This window comes from Anomalospiza imberbis, chromosome 7 (genome assembly GCF_031753505.1).
Source record: "Anomalospiza imberbis isolate Cuckoo-Finch-1a 21T00152 chromosome 7, ASM3175350v1, whole genome shotgun sequence".
NCBI classification, from domain to species: Eukaryota; Metazoa; Chordata; class Aves; order Passeriformes; family Viduidae; genus Anomalospiza; species Anomalospiza imberbis.
The window spans coordinates 37,256,944-37,276,433 of NC_089687.1; the positions used below are offsets into that span (position 1 = coordinate 37,256,944).

Here is a 19,490-nt window from a genome sequence, read left to right on the forward strand (position 1 = left end):
CTATGGTCTTTGCACCAGGAAGGTTAATGGTCCTTGCAGCATGATTTCAGCAGATTTTTGTCTTGCTGTTAATCCATGTGCAATATTGCTGTGTGAGAAATCATCTAAGTGGCTACTTGGAGACTTTCAGTAACATTAGAGTTTGATGTTCTTGTGATTCTACAGAAATGATCTCTCTGTAAAACACTGCTGCCTCTGCCTCCAGCAAATAAATCCAGAGCCCTGGGTCTCAGCTGAGCAATGCTGTGCCATAAACCAGCAGTGACTGTAGCTGGGCAGCACTGTTGTGTGACCTGAATGCCATTTCCACTTGGCAGTTGTCCTGATCTGCTGATCCACTCTAAAACTGAGCAGCCTGACCTAGTGGAAGAGGTCCCTGCCCATGGCAAGGGGTGGAACAAGATGTGCTTTGAGGTCCCTCCCAACACAAATTGTTCTGTGATTCTGTGAAAATTTGGCAGATGGTGATTTCTGGCCCTCAGTCTCTCTGGGGCTCTTCACAGCCCTCTCTCATTAGATGGATGATGCTTCAAAGACTTGTCACTGGTAATGCATCAGTGGGTAATAATAAAAATACTGCTGTGGACTGTGGGTTTCTGTTGTTCTCTAGGCTTCCTTACTCAATAGCAGGCTCTAGTAACAGTCATTCTTCAAGTGCTCTCCTCTCCCTGTGTCTCCTTAGTCCATCAACGTGGCCATCAAGAGCAAGATTCCCTGTGTGGTGGTGGAAGGCTCTGGGCGCATTGCTGACGTCATTGCCAGCCTGGTGGAGGCTGAAGGCACTCTTACTTCCTCCTGTGTCAAGGAGAGCTTGCTCAGGTTCCTGCCTCGCACCATTTCCAGGCTCTCAGAAGAGGAGACTGAGAGCTGGATCAAGTGGGTGAGTGTGGGGTGCTGTGGGAGGAGGGTAGAGGGAGCAGCTGGTGGCTTCCAACTCAGGGGTGTTGCTGTCTGGTGATACCTGTGGGGTGTGCAGGGCTCCATGCCATGTTACATCTGTGCAGATTTAAAAGAGGAAAATTCTGACTCCACAGGGCTTGGAACAAAAGCCTTGAGAGGGGGGATGGGGGGGGGCTGCAATCAAGTCAGCAGATATCTGCTCACAGGAAAGTTAAGAAGGTTCCAGAAGGATCTCTTCCCTGTGGAGTGTGGAGCTGCTGAAGGCAGTGTTCCCTGTCTGGCCACACTCCTCACAGCTTCTGCTGGGCTGCTTTGGAGTGTACCTCCTCCTGCATCAGAAATGGCCAAGATTATTTGTCTTCTATGTGCTAAGATGAAATTAACTCTACAAAGCTTCATTATGAGAAAAATTATCTGGTTTTGACAAAGCACAAGGAGTTAGAGACTGTTCTCTAACAAAGTGCTTGACATAAGTTGAAACTTCTGCTGTCATAATCTTTTCTACTTTAAGAATCACTTCTAATTACTGAGATTATATCTTCTTGTTAAAGATGATATGCATAGGGGAATCACAGTTATTTGCTGTATGTTCAGAGGATAATTAATGTTGTCCTTTGGTGACTTTAAAATCAAGCTCATTATCTACTTCTGTTCGGGTTTGTTTAGATTTGTTAAAACCCAGGACTGATGAGAAGCAGCTTTGCTATGATGTGGTGGCAAATTTCTTTTTAATGGGAGATCTGCTACTAAACAGCCTTGATAGCTTTGAAACACAACTTTTTTTTTTTTTTTTTAGATCAAAGAAGTCCTTGAGAGCCCTCATTTATTGACAGTGATCAAAATAGAAGAAGCTGGAGATGAAATCGTGAGCAATGCCATTTCCTTTGCCCTGTACAAAGGCAAGTAATTGTTTTTCTGAGTTTGTTTGGGGATTTAAAAATAAATGGAAAAAGAATGGCTATTTATTCTCTAGAACAGGTTTCCTTAGAGCAGTGCCATCTCTCTAGAGCTAAGCTACTGCCACAGTATGGAGCCTGCCTTCTTCTGAAGGGGTGTGGGCAGGCCACAGCAGCAGTATGGGATCTCTCAGTGTGGAAAAGATCCAAACCAGGTAATTGGGAAGGCAATTTGGAGAGCCCTAGGGATGCTGGTAGGAATCCTGCAGAATCTCTCCAGTGTAGAGGCTGCAGGACTCTGAGGAGCCTGAAGGCAGCATTGTGCTGACCTTGGTTATGAGGTGCTCCTGGCAGCTCCTTTGTGGCCTGTCATGGACCATAAATACATCCCTGAGCCTCTAGCATCCTCCAGCCCCACCGTCGGGAAGATGCACATGGGTGTGGGGAAAGCCACGCGGAAGGAGTCTTGTCCTGGTGGTGTGAGAAGCAGAGATGATAAATATGCCTGGTCTTGACCCAGAGGCTGTTCTGCTCTGCAGCGTTCAGCACCAACGAGCACGACAGGGATAACTGGAACGGGCAGCTGAAGCTGCTGCTGGAGTGGAACCAGCTGGACCTGGCCAGCGATGAGATCTTCACCAACGACCGAAACTGGGAGGTACAGCCCCCTTCTGAGGGAGTGCAGGGGGGACACAGCCCAGCAGGAGCCACTGTCTCAGCACCTCAGCCTCTTAGTGCCTATTGCTCCTGCACTGGCACGTTCCGTTCAGCCTGGAGAAGAGGGCAGGCCTCCTTGGGAGCTGCTGCTTCCTCACAGGGGCAGCTCCCATCTCTGCTGTGACAGGGACAGGGCCTCAGGGAGCGGCTGGAGCTGTGTCAGAGGAGGGTCAGGCTGGATATTCTTTCCCCAGAGGGTGCTGGGCACTGCCCAGGCTCCCCAGGGAATGGGCACAGCCCCAAAGCTGCCACAGCCCAAGAAGCAATTAAACAATGCTTTCAAGGATGCACAGGGTGGGATTGTTGGGGTGTCTGTGCAGGGCCAGGGGTGTTTGACTTGATCCTTGCGGGTCCTTTCCAACTCAGGATATTCCATAAAGCCATGATCTCTCATTCCGTGATGACCCATTGTATGGTCAGTGGTTGCAGAGGTGATCTGCCCATGCCAGAAATGCTCTGGGCCATCCAGCCAGGGCACCTGTGTACAGAAAAAAAACCTGATTCTGATGAAAACGTGACAGTGACCATGTGTCAGGCCTTAGATAAGGTGTGCACGTCTCATGTGATCCCTAACGTTTGCTTTTCCACTTCTTCCTAGTCTGCTGACCTGCAGGATGTGATGTTCACAGCCCTGGTGAAAGACAGGCCCAAATTTGTCAGGCTCTTCCTGGAGAACGGCTTGAATCTGCGAAAATTCCTCACCACTGAGGTCCTGAGGGAGCTGTACACCAACAACTTCAGCAGCCTGGTGTTCAAGAACCTGCAGATTGCCAAGAACTCCTACAATGATGCCCTCCTCACCTTCGTGTGGAAGATGGTGGAGGATTTCCGGAGAGGTTTCAAAAGATACTACAAAAACAGCAAGGATGAGATGGAGATACAGCTCTCAGTGAGTGATGGGCAGTTTGATCCTGCTGTGAGTGAGGTTATCTGGGCTGCAAAGGTTAAAGCAGGAGGAACCTTTTACACAAACATTCTTTAGTACCTGCTTCAGGAAAAACAGGGAGGCTGATTCTTCCTTGTCAAATACAAGGCTTTAATAGAAATAGCAAATGTAACTTAACTCACCGTAGTGTGTGACAACTGGCAGAGAGCTGAGAGAAGGGATTGGTGAGGTGGCTGTGAAACAAAGAAAATACAAAAACAAAGTCCAGGATTTGTTCCAGCTGAAAACGTTTGGTGAGCTTAGGTCTGAGTTCTTGCTCTCTCTTTCAGGAGGAGTGTCCTATCACAAGGCACCCATTGCAAGCTCTGTTTATTTGGTCAGTCCTTCAGAACAAGAAGGAGTTGTCCAAAGTAATTTGGGAGCAAGTAAGTGGAGTGTTCCTTTATTTCTCTTTGCAGGCCGTGCAGTGGGGTTCTGTGCCTTTGGTTTATTGGCCTTTGAAGGCTCCACATCCAGCTTCAAACACAACACCACAAGAGATAATTGCTAGATGACTTTCAGTAGGTTTTATATGGCCCATTTTGTGTCTGGATGTGGACTTTATCCTTTCATTTCCTAAGGTTGTGTGTGAGTCAGCAGGCTATATCCATTGTATGTTGTCATCTGTGCCTCAGCTGGAATGCTGAGTTCCCACCCCTTCCACAGCACGGATGGATTCTGATTCCAGATGTTTGATGGAAATCCAATTTCTAATGTGGATTAGACAGTAATTTAATGATTGTACAATCAAACAGATCATTCTGGACTGGGAACTGTGAAGCTGCAAAATGGAGGATAACTTTTAAAGGATTCCACCTGGTATAGTGGAAGCTGTCCTGCCTTTGGCAGGGAGTTGGGATGAGATGATTTTAAGGCCCTTTCCAACCCAAATCATTGTGGTTTCAGGATTGTATGATCATGTTCCCTTCTCAGAGGGATTTGCATGACTTTACTCTCTCTCCACAGACCAGAGGCTGCACTTTGGCAGCCCTGGGGGCCAGTAAGCTCCTGAAAAGCATGGCCAAAGTGAAGAATGATATAAATGCTGCTGGTGAGTCCGAGGAGCTCGCTAATGAGTACGAGACAAGAGCAGTAGGTAAGTGGCTGCTCTGTGACTCCTTTAGAAATTTAGTGGGAAGGGTCAGAGACCAGGGAATTAAAAACTAGATGTCCAGCATTAAATACATTTTTCTTTTATGACAACATGTGATTTTACTGCTTGGAAATTTTTCCACACCATTTGTTCCCAGTAGAAATTGTGTGTCCTGTCTTAAGAGTTTGGCTTCAAAAGGTGGGTGTTGTGAAGTGGGGTTTTTTTGGGGATGGAGAATTTCTTTCATGGGGAAGAAAAGCTACTTAGCTCTACTGGCAAGGCTGAAGAAGGGTGCCCACAAACAGGAAGGAGAATATGAAAAAGGGTAAACTTTCCTTTTGAGTACTGGTAGCATTCAGGTTGGGAAAAAGCACCCTTCAGGGAGTACTTTTGGGTAATGAGAACAAGTTGCAGGTAAAAAGTATATTGATGATTCTGTGACTTTATAAGGACCAGCTCAAGGCCACGCTGGAAATATCTTGTTTGTTTCCAGAGAGTATCTCTTCTTCTACAAAGCAAAAACTGCTTAAATAGACTTTTTAAAAGGTATCTACATCCCTGAGGCTAGATGATTTAGCAAGACACTAAGGAGTGAACAGTGCATTTCCCAGTGAAAAAGCATCAAATTCTTTTCAGCCCTGCTGTTAATTTTGGACTGATTATAATTCATTAGATCAGTGCCAAACAGAATTTAAGAGGATGAAGCAAGTAGATTTACTGAGTCATTTAAGGAGAAATTCACATTTTTACTCAATTTTTCAGTTCAGAACTAAGTGCTCTGTGTGATTTAGTGTTACAGTTTTCCATCCAGACACAAATTCTGTATCAAAAGTTGTAGATGTGCAAGTGGGGTTGTAAAGGGATGCACAGTCGTTCTGCGGTGCTGAAAATGTGAAAAGGGTTCTTGTCTGCATGCTTTGATATTACAAATACTACACTAAAGATACTTGCACCCAAGTTGGTGGGAAATTGAAGTTGGAGCTCAATGTGGAACTGCTTCTTTCTACCAGAGCTGTTCACCGAGTGCTACAGCAACGATGAAGAACTGGCTGAGCAGCTGCTGACTTATTCCTGTGAAGCCTGGGGAGGGAGCAACTGTCTGGAACTAGCAGTGGAAGCCAGAGACCAGCAGTTTATTGCCCAGCCAGGTGTGCAGGTAAAGGCAGTGAAGGAAAGGTGTACAGGTCACTGTAGCTCTTGTGTTCTAACAGGGGGAGTTGGCTCCGCTACCCACAAATGTAAATCAGGAGGAAGAAATCTTGACTTGGGGCTATAAATCATAATAAACTGGATAATAAAGACTGCCCGAAGTGGTTTCTGCTTTTTACAGTGTGGATGTAATGCCCAGCATGCATGAGCATTGCATATAATGCAATGGTTTATAAGTGTTTCATCAGTCAGGTCAAGTCCTGCTCAGCCTCATTTTTAACTCCTCGTCACATAGGTGGAGCATGGCTGCCCTGAGGAGCTGTTACTGATGCAGAAACCTTTCTGTTTTGTTGCAGAAGAAATCCCTAGTATTTTGATTGACATCTCAAAGTTTGGGGTTTATTTTTACTAAATCTAATGTTCTGAAATAACATTCCTAGGTTATTTTGTTGCTGTTGGAACAAATAAAGGTGTTTCCTTCTTCCCTGCAGAATTTCCTTTCCAAGCAGTGGTATGGAGAGATTTCAAGAGACACTAAGAACTGGAAAATTATACTGTGCCTGTTCTTTTTCCCTTTAATAGGTTGTGGTTTCATCTCATTCAGGTAATCAACCAATTTTTCATTAGTGGGAAAATTTTTCAGAGGGAAAGCAAGTTAATTAATTGTAGAATCTTAGGGCAAGTCTGGCTGGAGATCATCCAGTCTAACCCTGTGCTCAGACAGGGTCAGCTGGAGCAGGTTGCCCAGGACTGTGTCCAGTGTTGGATATCTCCAAGGGTGGTGACTCCACAGCGACTCTGGAGAAGCTGTTGTAGTGTTCAGTCAGTCTTAGATAAAGGTATTCAAAAGTCAGATGAGCTTTTGACAGTTTGGGTTTCACTCTGATCTTGGATTTAAGACCACAGAATCACAGGATGGTTTGGGTTGGAAGGGACCTTAAAGCTTATCTTGTTCCAGCCTCTGCCATGAGCAGGGACACCTTCCACTGTCCCAGGTGTCTCCAAGCCCCATCCAAGCTGGAAGATTTCCCAGTTTACTGGAGTGCCTGAGGGCAGTGGATGCAGGATGTCTTTACCTCTGAAGTAACATCCTGAGCTAGGCTTTGCACCCTTTGCTCTTTTACCTTTAAGAACACAGATGTTTCTAGGCATTAAAAGCTATGCTTAGAGACCTTTTCCCTCTTTTAATTCCTCAGGAAAAAGCCTGTGGAGAAGAGTAAGAAACTCTTCTTATATTATGTGTCTTTCTTCACCTCCCCCTTTGTGGTCTTCTCATGGAACGTCATCTTCTACATTGCTTTCCTGTTGCTCTTCGCCTACGTGTTGCTTATGGATTTCCAGAAGGAACCCACGGCCCTGGAGATCATCCTTTACGTGCTGGTCTTCATTCTGCTTTGTGATGAAGTGAGACAAGTAGGCAGCGCTTGCAGCCCCAGAAAGTTTAGTGTTAGAGCCACAGCCTTGTGCTGTTCCCCCATCCCAGGCAGTGCAGGTGCTCAGGGGAGCCCCTTCCTAGCAGAGCTGCTCGGGCAGCTGAGGGCCCAGGGAGGGATTTTTTCCTCTGGTGTTTAATTCCTGCACTGTAGTGCAGTGTCTGTGCACCAAGAGGATAAGCTGCTGCCCATGCAGGTGTTTCCCAGGAATGCTTGGCTTGTCAAGGCAGTTGGTAATAAAGGGTTAGATTTAGCACATTTGTCTTGGTGCAAAGCTTTAGATTAAGTAATTCCTGCCGCCTCTCTTCTCTACATTCCACCCCCTTTATTTTATAGTTTACCAGTAAGCTACATACCTTTATGCTTTTTTTTTTTTTTTTAGCTTTTAATCATCTATACAGTTTTTGCTGGTTCAGTGTAGACTCAGGGACCAGCTGTGATGTGGGAGCAGCATGTGGGACTGCCTTTATAGCCAGCCACTTAGCTGGTATCTTCTCCTCACTTCACATGGAATCTGCTGGGTTTTGGGCAAGCTGGTCTCTGCCAGTCTGTGGTCAGAGCAGTGGGAGGATGCTGGGGAAGTCAAAAAGCAGTGGGTGTGGGGGTTTGCTGCTTTCTGACTCTGCTGTAAGGCCTGAGTTGTGTCATGAGTGTTTGTGGGTGATCTGCTGGATCATCCCACCCTGCAAGAACGTTTTTTACTTGAGCTCAGATGACATTTCTGATGCTGCTGTTACTGTGGTCTTTTCCCTTTTTAATAGTCAAGGTGGAACCCTGTTTATGGCAACTTTACTTGCTAAGAAAATGGGGGAAAAGTAAAAGACTCTTTTGCCATGAAAACACTAATGGAGTGTTTGTTTCTGCTGATTTAGGTTCTGGTGTCTCTGGACCTGTCCTTGCACATCCTGTGTGTACCCAGCAAAAGTCCTGGGGAGAAACTTAGGGATAGAAAGCTTATTTTCCTAACAATGTCCCTTTTTCTTACCACCCTGAGCAGGCAGAACTGCTGCAATTCCCTTTAGTAACTGGTAGCCAGACTGTACCAATTTGGCAGTGGAGGCAGCTAAATTTGAAGACTTAAAGCGATCTGCAGCCAGTGTTCTGGCTGCAAAGCCGTTTTCCTGAGGAGGAGAAATTGAGCAGAAAGCAGAGCAGTGTCCCTATCCTCTAAACTTGGGGAAATTCCCCCTGGCTTCCCCTGAGACAGACCCTGCATCAAAATTGTGTCTGTGTCCTTTATGTTTAAAGAAAAAAAAGAGAGGGGTATCTCAGATTTTGTTTTCACATCCAAGGCAAAGTAAGAGCAGCTTGCCTGGGGTCCCACTGTAGCTGCTGCAGTTGGATAACCAGTTCTGGGGAGAAACCAGCCCTTGGTCTGGAACAGTCTCCAAAGTGTAAGCCACTGGCTCAGCCCTGCTTTCACTTCTGGTGGTCCCAGGGATTTGTAAGTAGCTGGAGCTGCTCCTAGTCCCGTTTAGAGCCATGGGGAAATCGGAGAGGCCTTTTCCCTGCTGTCTCCTTAGCCACATGGAGGTAGCCTCCAGCCAGGTGAGTGGGTGGACTGGTGGGGTGTGAAGGAAAGCCCTGTTTTCTCCAGTGGAGAAGGAATCTGGAGAGAACCTCTGTGCACTTTACCTCTCAGCAGTAGGAACTGCTTGGAATTTGGAGAGCTGCACCTCAGTCCCAGATGTTTTGTTTGATTTAAGGAGCTACTGGGCAGAGACAGCTCCTAGGAGAAAACTCCCTTGGATTTCTGTTTGTTTCCCTTAGAAGTACTAAGGACAGAATTGCCTTCCTTGGATATGCCAGTTAGAGATTCACTGAGCAGTACTCTCCAAAACTTTGATTTCAATGAAAATTGAAATTCAAAAGACTTATAAATGGGGATGCAGTTTATTTCTTCAGGCCTGGCAGAGGTTTGTCCTGATGAAGCTTCTTGTCCTTACGAGTCACCTCTGAATTGATTCCAGAAGTTAGTTCTTGCACAGACTTGGGATCCAGGCCGCTGTGCCAGTCAGTCTGGGAATGAGCAGGGATTCTCACTAGACTTGCAATTCAGAAATAGAGAGCTCTGTAATTAAAAGAATAAATTAAATCTGCATCTTGCATCCAAAGCATGTGCATGTAGCTGGGGGCAGATTAGTGAATGAGCTCTGTGAAGGGAGAGAAGCCAGGATGCATCAGCTACCCTTAAACTGTTACCCCCTTCACCCCTGCAGTGCTTCCTGGGTCACACCAAGACCCAAAAAAAACAGGTTACCGGTAACTTGTGGCATTGCTGGATACATGAAACCCCTCTTTTTGGGGAAATTGAAAGCCATCTGAATTCTGATGTTATCTACTGTGTGACAAAAAGCTAACTGGACAAAGAAACTGTGCTGTGTGGGGGTTACTTTCTGTTCTTTTTCCTTCCCAGTGGTACATGAATGGCAGCAAGTATTTCTCAGACCTGTGGAATGTTATGGATACCCTTGCAATCTTCTACTTCATAGCAGGAATTGTGTTCAGGTGAGTAGTGCCTTCTCTTGTGTCTGTGTCATAGCTTTGCTTCCCTTCCTTGGTGGGTTTTGCCTACAATCTGTAAGGAAATTTTGGGGAGAAATCTGTTCATGGAATTCCCATTGTGAAGGCCTCAAATACTGACCGGTGTTGACTTAAAAAAAAAAAAAAAAAAAAAAGTCAGGGGATCTCTAGGATTTTCTGTGGCTCCTGTTACTGGCTATTTAATATGACCACCTGGGCCTTGTGTTATATTTAAGAGGACTGTGCAGCAGCCTAACAATGTCATTATCTCCCAGAAGCTGTTCTACACGATGGGGTGAGTTAAAAACCATGGCAAAGAAATGATGGAAACACGTTTTCCAAAGTAATTGTTCAGTCAGCTGTAACTTAGTCCTTGTTGCCTCAGGGCAGCACAGCAGTTGTTGCACTGTGGTGGTTTTCAGAGGGCTGTGGGAGTAGCTCCAGGTACAAATTCCCTTGCTGTTAATAGCTTTAAAGGTAAGAGAAAAACTGAGCAGGGCTGATGCATGTCAGGAAGAAAGGGTGTAAACAGAGTGTGCATTAACCATCTCTGTCACCTGTCATTGGATGGGGGAGGCCACGGGGCCCTGGATCGCTGTGCTCTGCTTTCCAGTTACTCACCTACCACTCTCCATTTCAATGTTTCAGTGTGTTTTTACCTGCTTCCTGCATGATTCACCCTAGGCTTCTCTTTGTTTTCTTCTGCTGTCTCCATCAGGCTTCACTCTGATGAAAGCTCTTGGTATTCCGGGAGAGTAATTTTCTGTTTGGACTACATAGTTTTTACCCTGAGGCTCATCCATATTTTCACAGTTAGCAGGAATCTAGGACCCAAAATTATTATGCTGCAGAGGATGGTAAGATTCTGGCCGCTATTCAAAAGTCTAAATAAATGATGTGACACTTTTTTGTTCCCTTCCCTCTTAAGAGTGAAATCACCGTGTTCTGATGATGGCAGCAAATTAAATCTGCTAAACAGGATGAATTAACATTTAAATGGAACCTAATTAAGAGTAGGGCATTTTTCTGTGTCAAGAGAAAGAATAAGGATCAGGCTGAAGAACAGAAGAGGAAATTTGCTTCCTGGTACCTTTTGTCTTCCATACCTCAAGCATTCCAGTGGTATTTCTGTTGCTCCCATGAGTATTTCCCAAACAAGACAAGTGATGATAGAGGGTACAGGAGGAGGATTTTGGTCCTCCAGTGCATCCATCACACAAGTACCTGAGGAGGAGGGTGGTGAGGATCCTCTCATGCAGTGCCAGAAATTCATGAAACCATTGGCCAGAGTGTCTTAGCTGTAAATGCTGGTTGGAAGCCATCCAGAGTGGCATTTCCAGAAGCTTTTATCTCACAGGGGTAAGGTGAGCCACAGTCCTTTTTACCTGGTTCTGGCTTTTGTGGAGCCTGTCTGATGCCAGGGGGATATCCTGTATTCCAAAACATGCCTTGCTTTTGTGGTTGCATGAGTATTTTTGAAGTTCTCTGAATGGGAGTGGTCAGTTATTACCATATGTGTTGGTGAAATTAGGAGCAAAAAGCCATCCCTGTGTGGCTTGTAACAGACCTGCAGGGGGACACTGGTTGATGCCTGTTGTCCCTTTTCAGATGATAGATGTCTTCTTCTTCCTCTTCCTCTTTGCTGTGTGGATGGTGGCCTTCGGTGTAGCCAGACAAGGCATCCTGAGGAAGAATGAGCACCGCTGGGAGTGGATCTTCCGCTCGGTCATCTACGAGCCCTACCTGGCCATGTTTGGCCAGTACCCTGATGATATTGATGGTATTTATCTTCTGGGGGTCTCTCCTGGGTGGGTCGAAGGCTCTGTTCTTGTAAAGGTTGTCCAGCCCTGTGCTGGCCCCTTGCCTCCAAGTCTAACGGGGAGCAGGAATGGAGGGATGAGGGCAGGACCAGCAGAGCGAGGAGCTCACTGTTTGCTCTCCCCTCTCTCTCTGAGGTACCACCTACAACTTTGACCACTGCACTTTTTCTGGGAACGAGTCCAAGCCCTTGTGCGTGGAGCTGGATGCCAACAACCAGCCCCGCTTCCCGGAGTGGATCACCATTCCCCTTGTGTGCATTTACATGCTCTCCACCAACATCCTCCTGGTCAACCTGCTCGTGGCCATGTTCGGGTGCGTAACGAAGGAGCCGTGGCTTCCTGGTCATCCCTGTGCTGACATATCCCTGGGGAAGGGACTGGAGTGCCGGAAAACAGCAGGAAGCCAACCCTTGCCTCTGCAGCTGTCACGGCAGATGCAGTGCAGTGCACTGGTGCAGTGTCCTGGGGAGGGATTGCTGCCTGTCCTTTGCCTCCATCTCTAAGCATCCTCTGCACTGTGGGTGTGGTGCGAACCCCAGGGAGTCACACGGGGGGTGATGCTGGGTCAGGGCCTTACCAAGTGTGAGTTTCTGCCCAAGTGACCTTGCTAGAGTGAGGAAATGAGTTATTATCACTCTTCAGGACACTGTGGTTTTATTAACCTGAGCTGCTGTGTGGTGAGGATGAGTCTGGTACTTGCTTTGATGGACCTGCCATTTGTTGTTCTGACTTAGACCACAAGCAATGGGCCACATCCCCTTGGGACATGCAAAAGGACTTTTGTCTTGAGAAGTGCCATCACCTCTAGACCAGCAAGGGCAGGGAACATCTTCCTCAGCTTCTTCCAGAAATCTTTGTTGCATCCTCTGCAAGCTGTGACACGGAGTTGATTTGATCATGGGAATTCCTCATATCGGACTTTGGGGGTGTGTTGCCTTCGTGTCTCACTTGGGAATGCAGCTGGATGGGTGCTGTGGCTCTGTTCCCTGCTCCTTTTCTGCTTTACACTCACAACATAACAAGAGTACTCAAAACCTCTGACCACCCTTTCTTGAGGACCACAAGGTTTATTTTTGTGATTGATGGTACCTTGGCAGGCAGTTGCTTTGGCAACAGGAGTATTGACAGGACTCCTGGTGCCACTCAAGAGCATCTCTCAGCTCAATGACACTGCCAGTGTTTCCTGGCCTGAGATGAGATGTTCAAGAGTGCTAAGTTGAGAATGCCTCAGGTTTAGGTTCTGCTCTGACCCCTCCTCCCCAGGCTGACCTAGAATCTAAAGAAAGTTGGAAATAATATTTTTGGCAAGGAAACCAGGGTATGTAAAGCATATCCGTGCCTGGGGAGAGACAAGTGTGCTCATACTCCCTAGAAAGGGTGCAAGTATCTCTCAACAATGAAGAAAAGTGTATAGCAGTAAGCCAGCTCTACCCTAAAAACCTTTAATATCTGCTAGAACACTTACTTTAACAGCATCTGATGGTAAATACTCTAGTTTATGCTGTTATGCCAGTAAAAAACCCTCTAGTTTTTGCCAGTTGTATCTATCTTTTAAACCAAAAGAGAATCTCCACCAGGCGATGGTTTGCATTTATCTCACGTAAAGGTGCATTAGGCTCTCAGCAGAGGCATTTTGGGAGCATCCATCTGCTACTTAATGTCACACAGAAAGGTCAGGCAGCCTGGGAGCTGCTAGCACAGCTGGTTGTTGCTTTGCTGGGTCCATACAGTGTCTTGTGCTGTGGGTTTGATCTGTGCCTGCAGTGTCCTTAATGCCTCTACTATAAATCTCAGGAGCTTTTAAGTTTCTTGTAAGTGTTCTAGTTTTAGGTTTGAGTTTTTTTTCCCAAGAAAGGAGTTATCTGCTCAATTAACAAGACACAATATCTTGTGAAGAACCATCCTGTTGTCGTGTCTAGGCTAGAAGACTGGTTAGAGCTGAGGTAGTAAAAGTAGATGGAGTATTTTCTTCTATTCAGATTTTTTCCTGTTTATTTGTAACTTCACGGATTTTTTTCTACTGTTTTAGTTCCACCCATTTGCAAATTACTTTCTGAGGAGAACAAACTAAATAACCTCCTAGTCAATAGAAATTACTACCTTGATGCCCCTAACATCAGGAGGACATGGAGCTGCTGGAATGAGTCCAGAGGAGATTCTCAGAGGGAATGAAGCCAGGCTGGGAGAGCTGAGGGTGCTCACCTGGAGAGAAAAAGGCTCCAGGGAGAGCACAGAGCCCCTTGCAGGGCCTACAGGGGCTCCAGGAGAGCTGAAGAGGGACTGGGGACAAGGCAGGGAGGGACAGGACACAGGGAATGGCTTCCACTGCCAGAGGGCAGGGATGGATGGGATCTTGGGAAGGAATTGTTCCCTGGGAGGGTGGGCAGGCCCTGGCACAGGGTGCCCAGAGCAGCTGGGGCTGCCCCTGGATCCCTGGAAGTGTCCAAAGCAAGGCTGGATGGAGCTTGGAACAACCTGGGATGATAGAAGGTGTCCCTGTCCATGGCAGGGGTGGAATGGGATGGGCTTTAAGGTCGCTCCCAAGCCAAACCACTCTGGGATTCTGTGACTATAAAACCATGCCCTGGTACAGTAGAGGAATGCTCTGTTCTTGGCTCTGATGCAGCTCTTTGGTGAACAGCTCATCCTGGATGTGTTCTCTCTTTCCCATCAGTTACACTGTTGGATCAGTGCAAGAGAACAATGACCAGGTGTGGAAGTTCCAGCGTTTTTTCCTGGTGCAGGAGTACTGCAGTCGCCTGACCATCCCCTTCCCCTTTGTCATCTTTGCCTACATATTCATGGTGCTGAGGAAATGCTTCAAGTGCTGCTGTAACAAAGAAAGCAAAGAGCCAATCATTTGTTGTGAGTTGGATTTTTCCTTGTTGCCCAAAAGTCATCTCTGCAGCAGGTGCATTGCAGTTCCTCCATGGCATCCTGTGCTTATTCCAGGCATTTTGTGCTGTGCTGGGAAATTTCCAAGGGCCATGTAGACCTCTGTCATGAAAATCCACTGTGCTGCTGGAAATCTCTTCAGTAAGATTCAAGTTTTCAAGTGAGATTTATCCAGTGCTCTCTTGTCCAAGCCATTTTTATGTAGAATTGCCTTGTGTGTGTAAATCATTAAGACTTCAGATTAATTAGGGCTGCTTATGCTGTTTCCCAACTTTGCAAGGTTGTGGGTTTGGCTTTTTTGTAATTCATTCTCCTTGCTAGGGAGTGACTGAAAGAGAACAAACAGTTTCCATGTAGCCAAATGAGCAAACCACCTCAAAAATGTGGCAAGTCAGTTCTCAAGCTACTTCTCCTTTAATTTCTCTGTCAGAGGACACAGATAGGAATTGTTTTAACAAGCTTTCCCCCCTGCCTCTCCAGCAAGTATAGTGTTTTCTCAGCTGAGAGAGCATTAGTTGAGTTAGTTGACAGGCTTTTTCCCATCCATCAGTAACCTGCCTGTTGCCCTGCAGCAGAAACTGGATTTGTTACCAGTTTAGGAAGTATAAAATTGGGGTATAAAATTGAGTTGCTTTGGGGTATAAAATTGTTTAGCACTAAATCATTTTGCCTGTCTAAATTGCTGTGTGGATTCCTTGCTGGGGAAGCTGTTGGATGGCAGAAATTCCTGCTCAAATGATGCACAGTTGATGTTACAGCTCTGAAAGAATGGGAGAGTTAATTAGAGCCAGAAAATGATTGTGGTTTTGCTGATGATAGGAACTGAGAACTGCATGGAGGAAGCACATTGATGTATTGACTGTTGTAAAATCCTGCCTTCCCCTTTAACTCCTATGGAAATGGTTGGGATCTGGGTGCTTAAATGCTTGTTGGAATGTGGGGGAACAGCTGAGGGGCGTGTGAGGTCAGAGGAGCACTGGGTGGAAGAAAGGGACTTCAGCCATTCACCAGCCCTGGGCTTCTTTTGTCTCAGTTGATTTTATTTTTTTTATTTAAACCCCTGTGGTTTATGCTATCCTTTTGGAACATCACAAAATGCTGAAGTATTACTCTGGAGGACTTTGATGCCTCCAAGTGGGCTCCTCTGTATCAACTCTTGAGTTTACAGCACCACCACAAAATGCTTCTTAGAGAAGACAATTCTTCATCATTCTGGAGTGTTTCAGTTCAATGAAAAAATCATACATCATGGTTCTTAGAAGTGTTACTCTCAATGATCCACTATGGGATAATGTAGAAACAAATGGAAAGCTCAAACCCAGATGGGAACTTGCTAGAATATCCTGTACCTGTTGAAGCAGAGTCACCTGTGTTAACCAAAACTCAAAAAAAGTGCAGGAATGCTTATGGAGCTTGTAAGGTTGTGGGGTGCTTTTGTGTTTGTTTGTTTGGTGGTTTTGGGGTTTTATGTTTGCTCATATTTTGTGTTTTGAAGTGACTCTGGTTGCCAGGAGCATTCAGTGAAAGGCATTAGTGTCACATCTGTGAGAGCAGAGTCACGGGTGGGCAGTGGGGCTGCGAATGCTCAGGATGTGGAGAAGGGAATCATTAACCTCTGAATGCACACACTGACCCAGCCTTTTTGTACTTTGGCTTTGGAAAGACAAATTAAGTATTTTTTCTTCAAATACATTTTCCAGGCTCAAGAAATGAGGACAATGAAATCCTGGCATGGGAAGCTGTCATGAAGGAAAATTACCTCGTCAAAATCAATACAAAAGCAAATGATTCATCAGAAGAGTAAGCCTGCCTATCTTTGTCTTCATTCTCTTAATTTTCTCTTGAACATTTCTAGTGAAGGCAAGTTTTCAGCAGCTTCTAAGTATTTACAAACTAATGAGAAAGTAGATAAAAACTCAGCATAAACATGCTTTTTTATTTCTAAAGTGAAATGGTGCTTTTTTGTCTGCTGAAGAGAAGAAAATGTCTTCCCATGGTGTTTTGAGGTCTCATCATGGGGAGCAGTGCCACAGCTGACTCTTGCTGTAGCATTAGTTTAGGTTGGATATTAGGAAAAAGTTCTTTATGGAAAGGGTTGTCCAGCCCTGGAACAGACTGCCCAAGGCAGTGGTGGCAGCCCCATCTCGGGGTGGGGATTTAAAAGCAGTGTGGATGTGGCACTTGAGGACATGAGTTAGTGGTGGAATTGGTTGGACTCAATCTTTTCCAACCCAAATAATTCTATGATTTTACATTTAGCAGAGAATGTTTACCGTTAGACCTGGAATCTCAGACATTCCCACAGCAGTAATCCAGATGGAGATGTGTACTTAGTAGCATGAGTAGGGAAGACTTCTGAGGAGGGGAAGATGGTCTTTAGAATCATGGTATTTGAAACTTTGGAGACTTGGACTTGGATGTTTCTTTGATTGCCACCTCATGGAAACATTATCTTTGGGATCTGTCTCACTGTTTTCAGAGTAATATTATAAGAGAAAAAAAAACAACCAAAAAAAACAGAAAGAAAGCAAGAAAACAGAACACTGCTAGATAACCAAACCTGTTCTGTATGATTGCTTAACTTTGCTAACTTCTGGCAGCTTGAGTATTTCCCTTAATCAGAGAGAGCTGATAGGAATGGACAAGAAAAACCAGACCCTTCCATATTTGTGGGCATGAACATTGCTGTCCACAAAGAAGTGTTTAGGTTATGACTACCCAGAGACAGGCAGCGTTGGATAAGAAGCCAAATACCAAAAACATCTCCTTGGTACTGGAAGCAAAAGTGTCATGAGAAGGAAAATGGAATAGCATCCTACTAATAGTAATTTGCATGTTAGTTCATTTACTTGTACTAAAAATGATGCCGGTCACATGCAGCCCTGCATCCCTGGGAGGATGGAGCACTGGGGGGGGGGTTGGGGTGTGGTAATTAGCCAAGTTTCCCTTGGTATCCAGACTGATCCCATTGCTCCATGTTCTCCTTCTGCTTCTAGGATGGTGCATCGATTTAGACAACTGGATGCAAAGGTACTTCTGTCCCAGATTGCTCTGGGAAATGTGATTCTCTCTGGTAAAGCAGGGGGTGTGCCATGGCAAGGAAAATGAGCCTCCCAGAGTCGTGTGCAGTCTTTGTCACGGTCGCCAGGACCCCATTTTAATTGGCCTTTTTTACTGTGCTCTTTTGATTCCATACAGAGGAGTGTGTAGGGCGTGTAGTGATTAGGACAAGAGGGAATGGTTTTGAACTTAAAACAGGATTAGATGGGATAATGGGAAGAAATTCTTGGCTGTGAGGGTGGGGAGGCCCTGGCACAGGGTGCCCAGAGAAGCTGTGACTGCCCCGGGTCCTTGGAAGTGTCCAAACCCAGGTTGGATGGGGCTGGAGCAGCCTGTGTCCCTGCCCACAGGAGGGGTGGAACACAATAAGCTGTAAGGTCCCTTCCAAGCCACAAGAGCTTCATATTGTGCAGGAAAATGAAACAAAGACACTTGCTTAGCACTGAAGGAGTGTTTCTCAGTATTCCCTGTGGGATGGAATAAAATAGAAGTAATTTCCATCTTAAACTGCAATATTCAGCTGTCTAACAGGTCCATGAAACACCAGTGGGAAGAAGGGGTGTCACATACTTGACAGGTCCCCATCTCAAAGATGTCTGTCAGGTTTAGCTTCTGGTGCTGCAGGCATGGGGTAATTAAGCAATATAAAACTACCAATCTACCAGAGAGCACATTATGAGAATTGCCATACAAATAATCTTTTTATGACTGCGATGTTGAAATGGGTATGTGTGTTCACAATGGGTATTTTCTGAGGCTTGACTGAATTATCAATTTGGCCTCTGAAGTGGGGAGTGGCTTTGGTATGAAGCACAGACTTTTTGAGAAACTCACAGGTGAAAAGACCACATAGACTTCAGAGTACTTTTTTTGGTTGCTATCAAATAATTTAGATTGCAAAATAATAGCTTGCTTCCCAGACTGAAAGGGAAGTGGTGAGTGAGTCTGTGGCTAGTGATGCTGCTCTTGAAACTGAAAGGAGATCTGCTAACCTTAATTCTTTCCTGAAAAGAAACACCCATCTCTTGCTTCTCTGTTCTGGTAACTGCTGGTTCACGCGCTGAAATAACAGAGGCATCAGGGCTCGCTGCCTAAATTGCCCTGATGAACACTGTAATTGGGAGTGTCCTCTTGAGCACTCTTGCATTTGGTGTAATACTTGAAGAGGCAATTGTTATTTTCATTACTCATTAGCATTGCTTTCCTTCAGCTAGATGGACGTTACAAAAATAACCTCCTCCTTTTTTTTAAGCTCTCTGATTTGAAAGGCTTTCTGAAAGAGATTGCCAGTAAAATTAAATGAGTGCAGCTGAAACTCAAGAGCAGCTACTGGAGCAGGGTAAGCCCTCTTTAAATCCATTCTCTGCCTTGAAAAAGGTACCAGCATTTGTGGTGTTTAAATTGGTGTGTCTTTGAAAGAAGAGATAGTATTAATTGTTGATGGTTGTATTCATATTGTCTGATACCGGGGAAGAAAGTAGACCCAAATTCTCCTCCTCATTTGTGTTTTTCTTTCTGAAAAATATAGTTTTCCATCTGGGGTTTCTATCAGTTTTTGGCACTGTTTAAAATACTTTGTTTTGCTCACTTGCCTCTGAATAACTGTGACTAACCCAAGGTTATTTTAGTTGTCTGTGTTGGAGGGCCTCTAGAAAATCAGGAGCTGCTGTGCTGGATCCTTTACCCTTGGTACCTTTTAACTCTGAAGAGCAGGCAACCCAAATAGAAAAGACAGAAGTGAGGGCAGGAGTAAGGTTTATTTTTCCACTATCAAAGTGGGGCATTAGGCTGGATTGCTGTAGCCTTCCTGTGTCCTGTACGATAAGCTGCAGTGTGAGGAGCTGACCCAAAGCCTCAGGTCCAGTTGAGTGTCTGGTCATCAGCCTTGTGTCCTTTTGCCTCCAGTTTCAAGAAAGAATTGGCTTGGGTCCCACAGTGGCATGTGAAAGCCAGACTGAATACTGATGGATGCAGAGAACACTGTCATCTTTAGAGACAGCAGGTTAAGATGTGTAACTGTTGAATGGGATTTTCTGGAACAACTTGGATCAGCCTGGACATTACGGCCTGGCTCCTTCT

At 45.5% G+C, this 19,490-nt stretch overlaps 1 protein-coding gene across 8 annotated transcripts in view; it reads left to right on the forward strand.

Moving 5' to 3' along the window:
* Window positions 1–19,490, forward strand: part of TRPM8 (transient receptor potential cation channel subfamily M member 8) — a 78,270-nt gene that overhangs the window by 57,347 nt on the left and 1,433 nt on the right. For 3 of the 8 annotated variants that reach the window (XM_068196714.1, XM_068196715.1, XM_068196713.1), the window contains 2 exons: window positions 683–880; window positions 1,697–1,848. In XM_068196714.1, the coding sequence (XP_068052815.1) occupies window positions 683–880; window positions 1,697–1,807 (309 nt within the window). In that variant the 3' untranslated portion in view covers window positions 1,808–1,848. Of the gene's footprint in view, window positions 1–682; window positions 881–1,696; window positions 1,849–2,330; window positions 2,455–3,111; window positions 3,403–3,728; window positions 3,825–4,344; window positions 4,535–5,541; window positions 5,688–6,166; window positions 6,285–6,876; window positions 7,094–9,529; window positions 9,622–10,354; window positions 10,494–11,244; window positions 11,417–11,591; window positions 11,770–14,130; window positions 14,322–16,051; window positions 16,152–17,347; window positions 17,382–18,663; window positions 18,751–19,490 lie in introns of those variants that run through there. The other 5 variants (XM_068196718.1, XM_068196710.1, XM_068196712.1 and 2 more) reach the window with 5 other exon arrangements.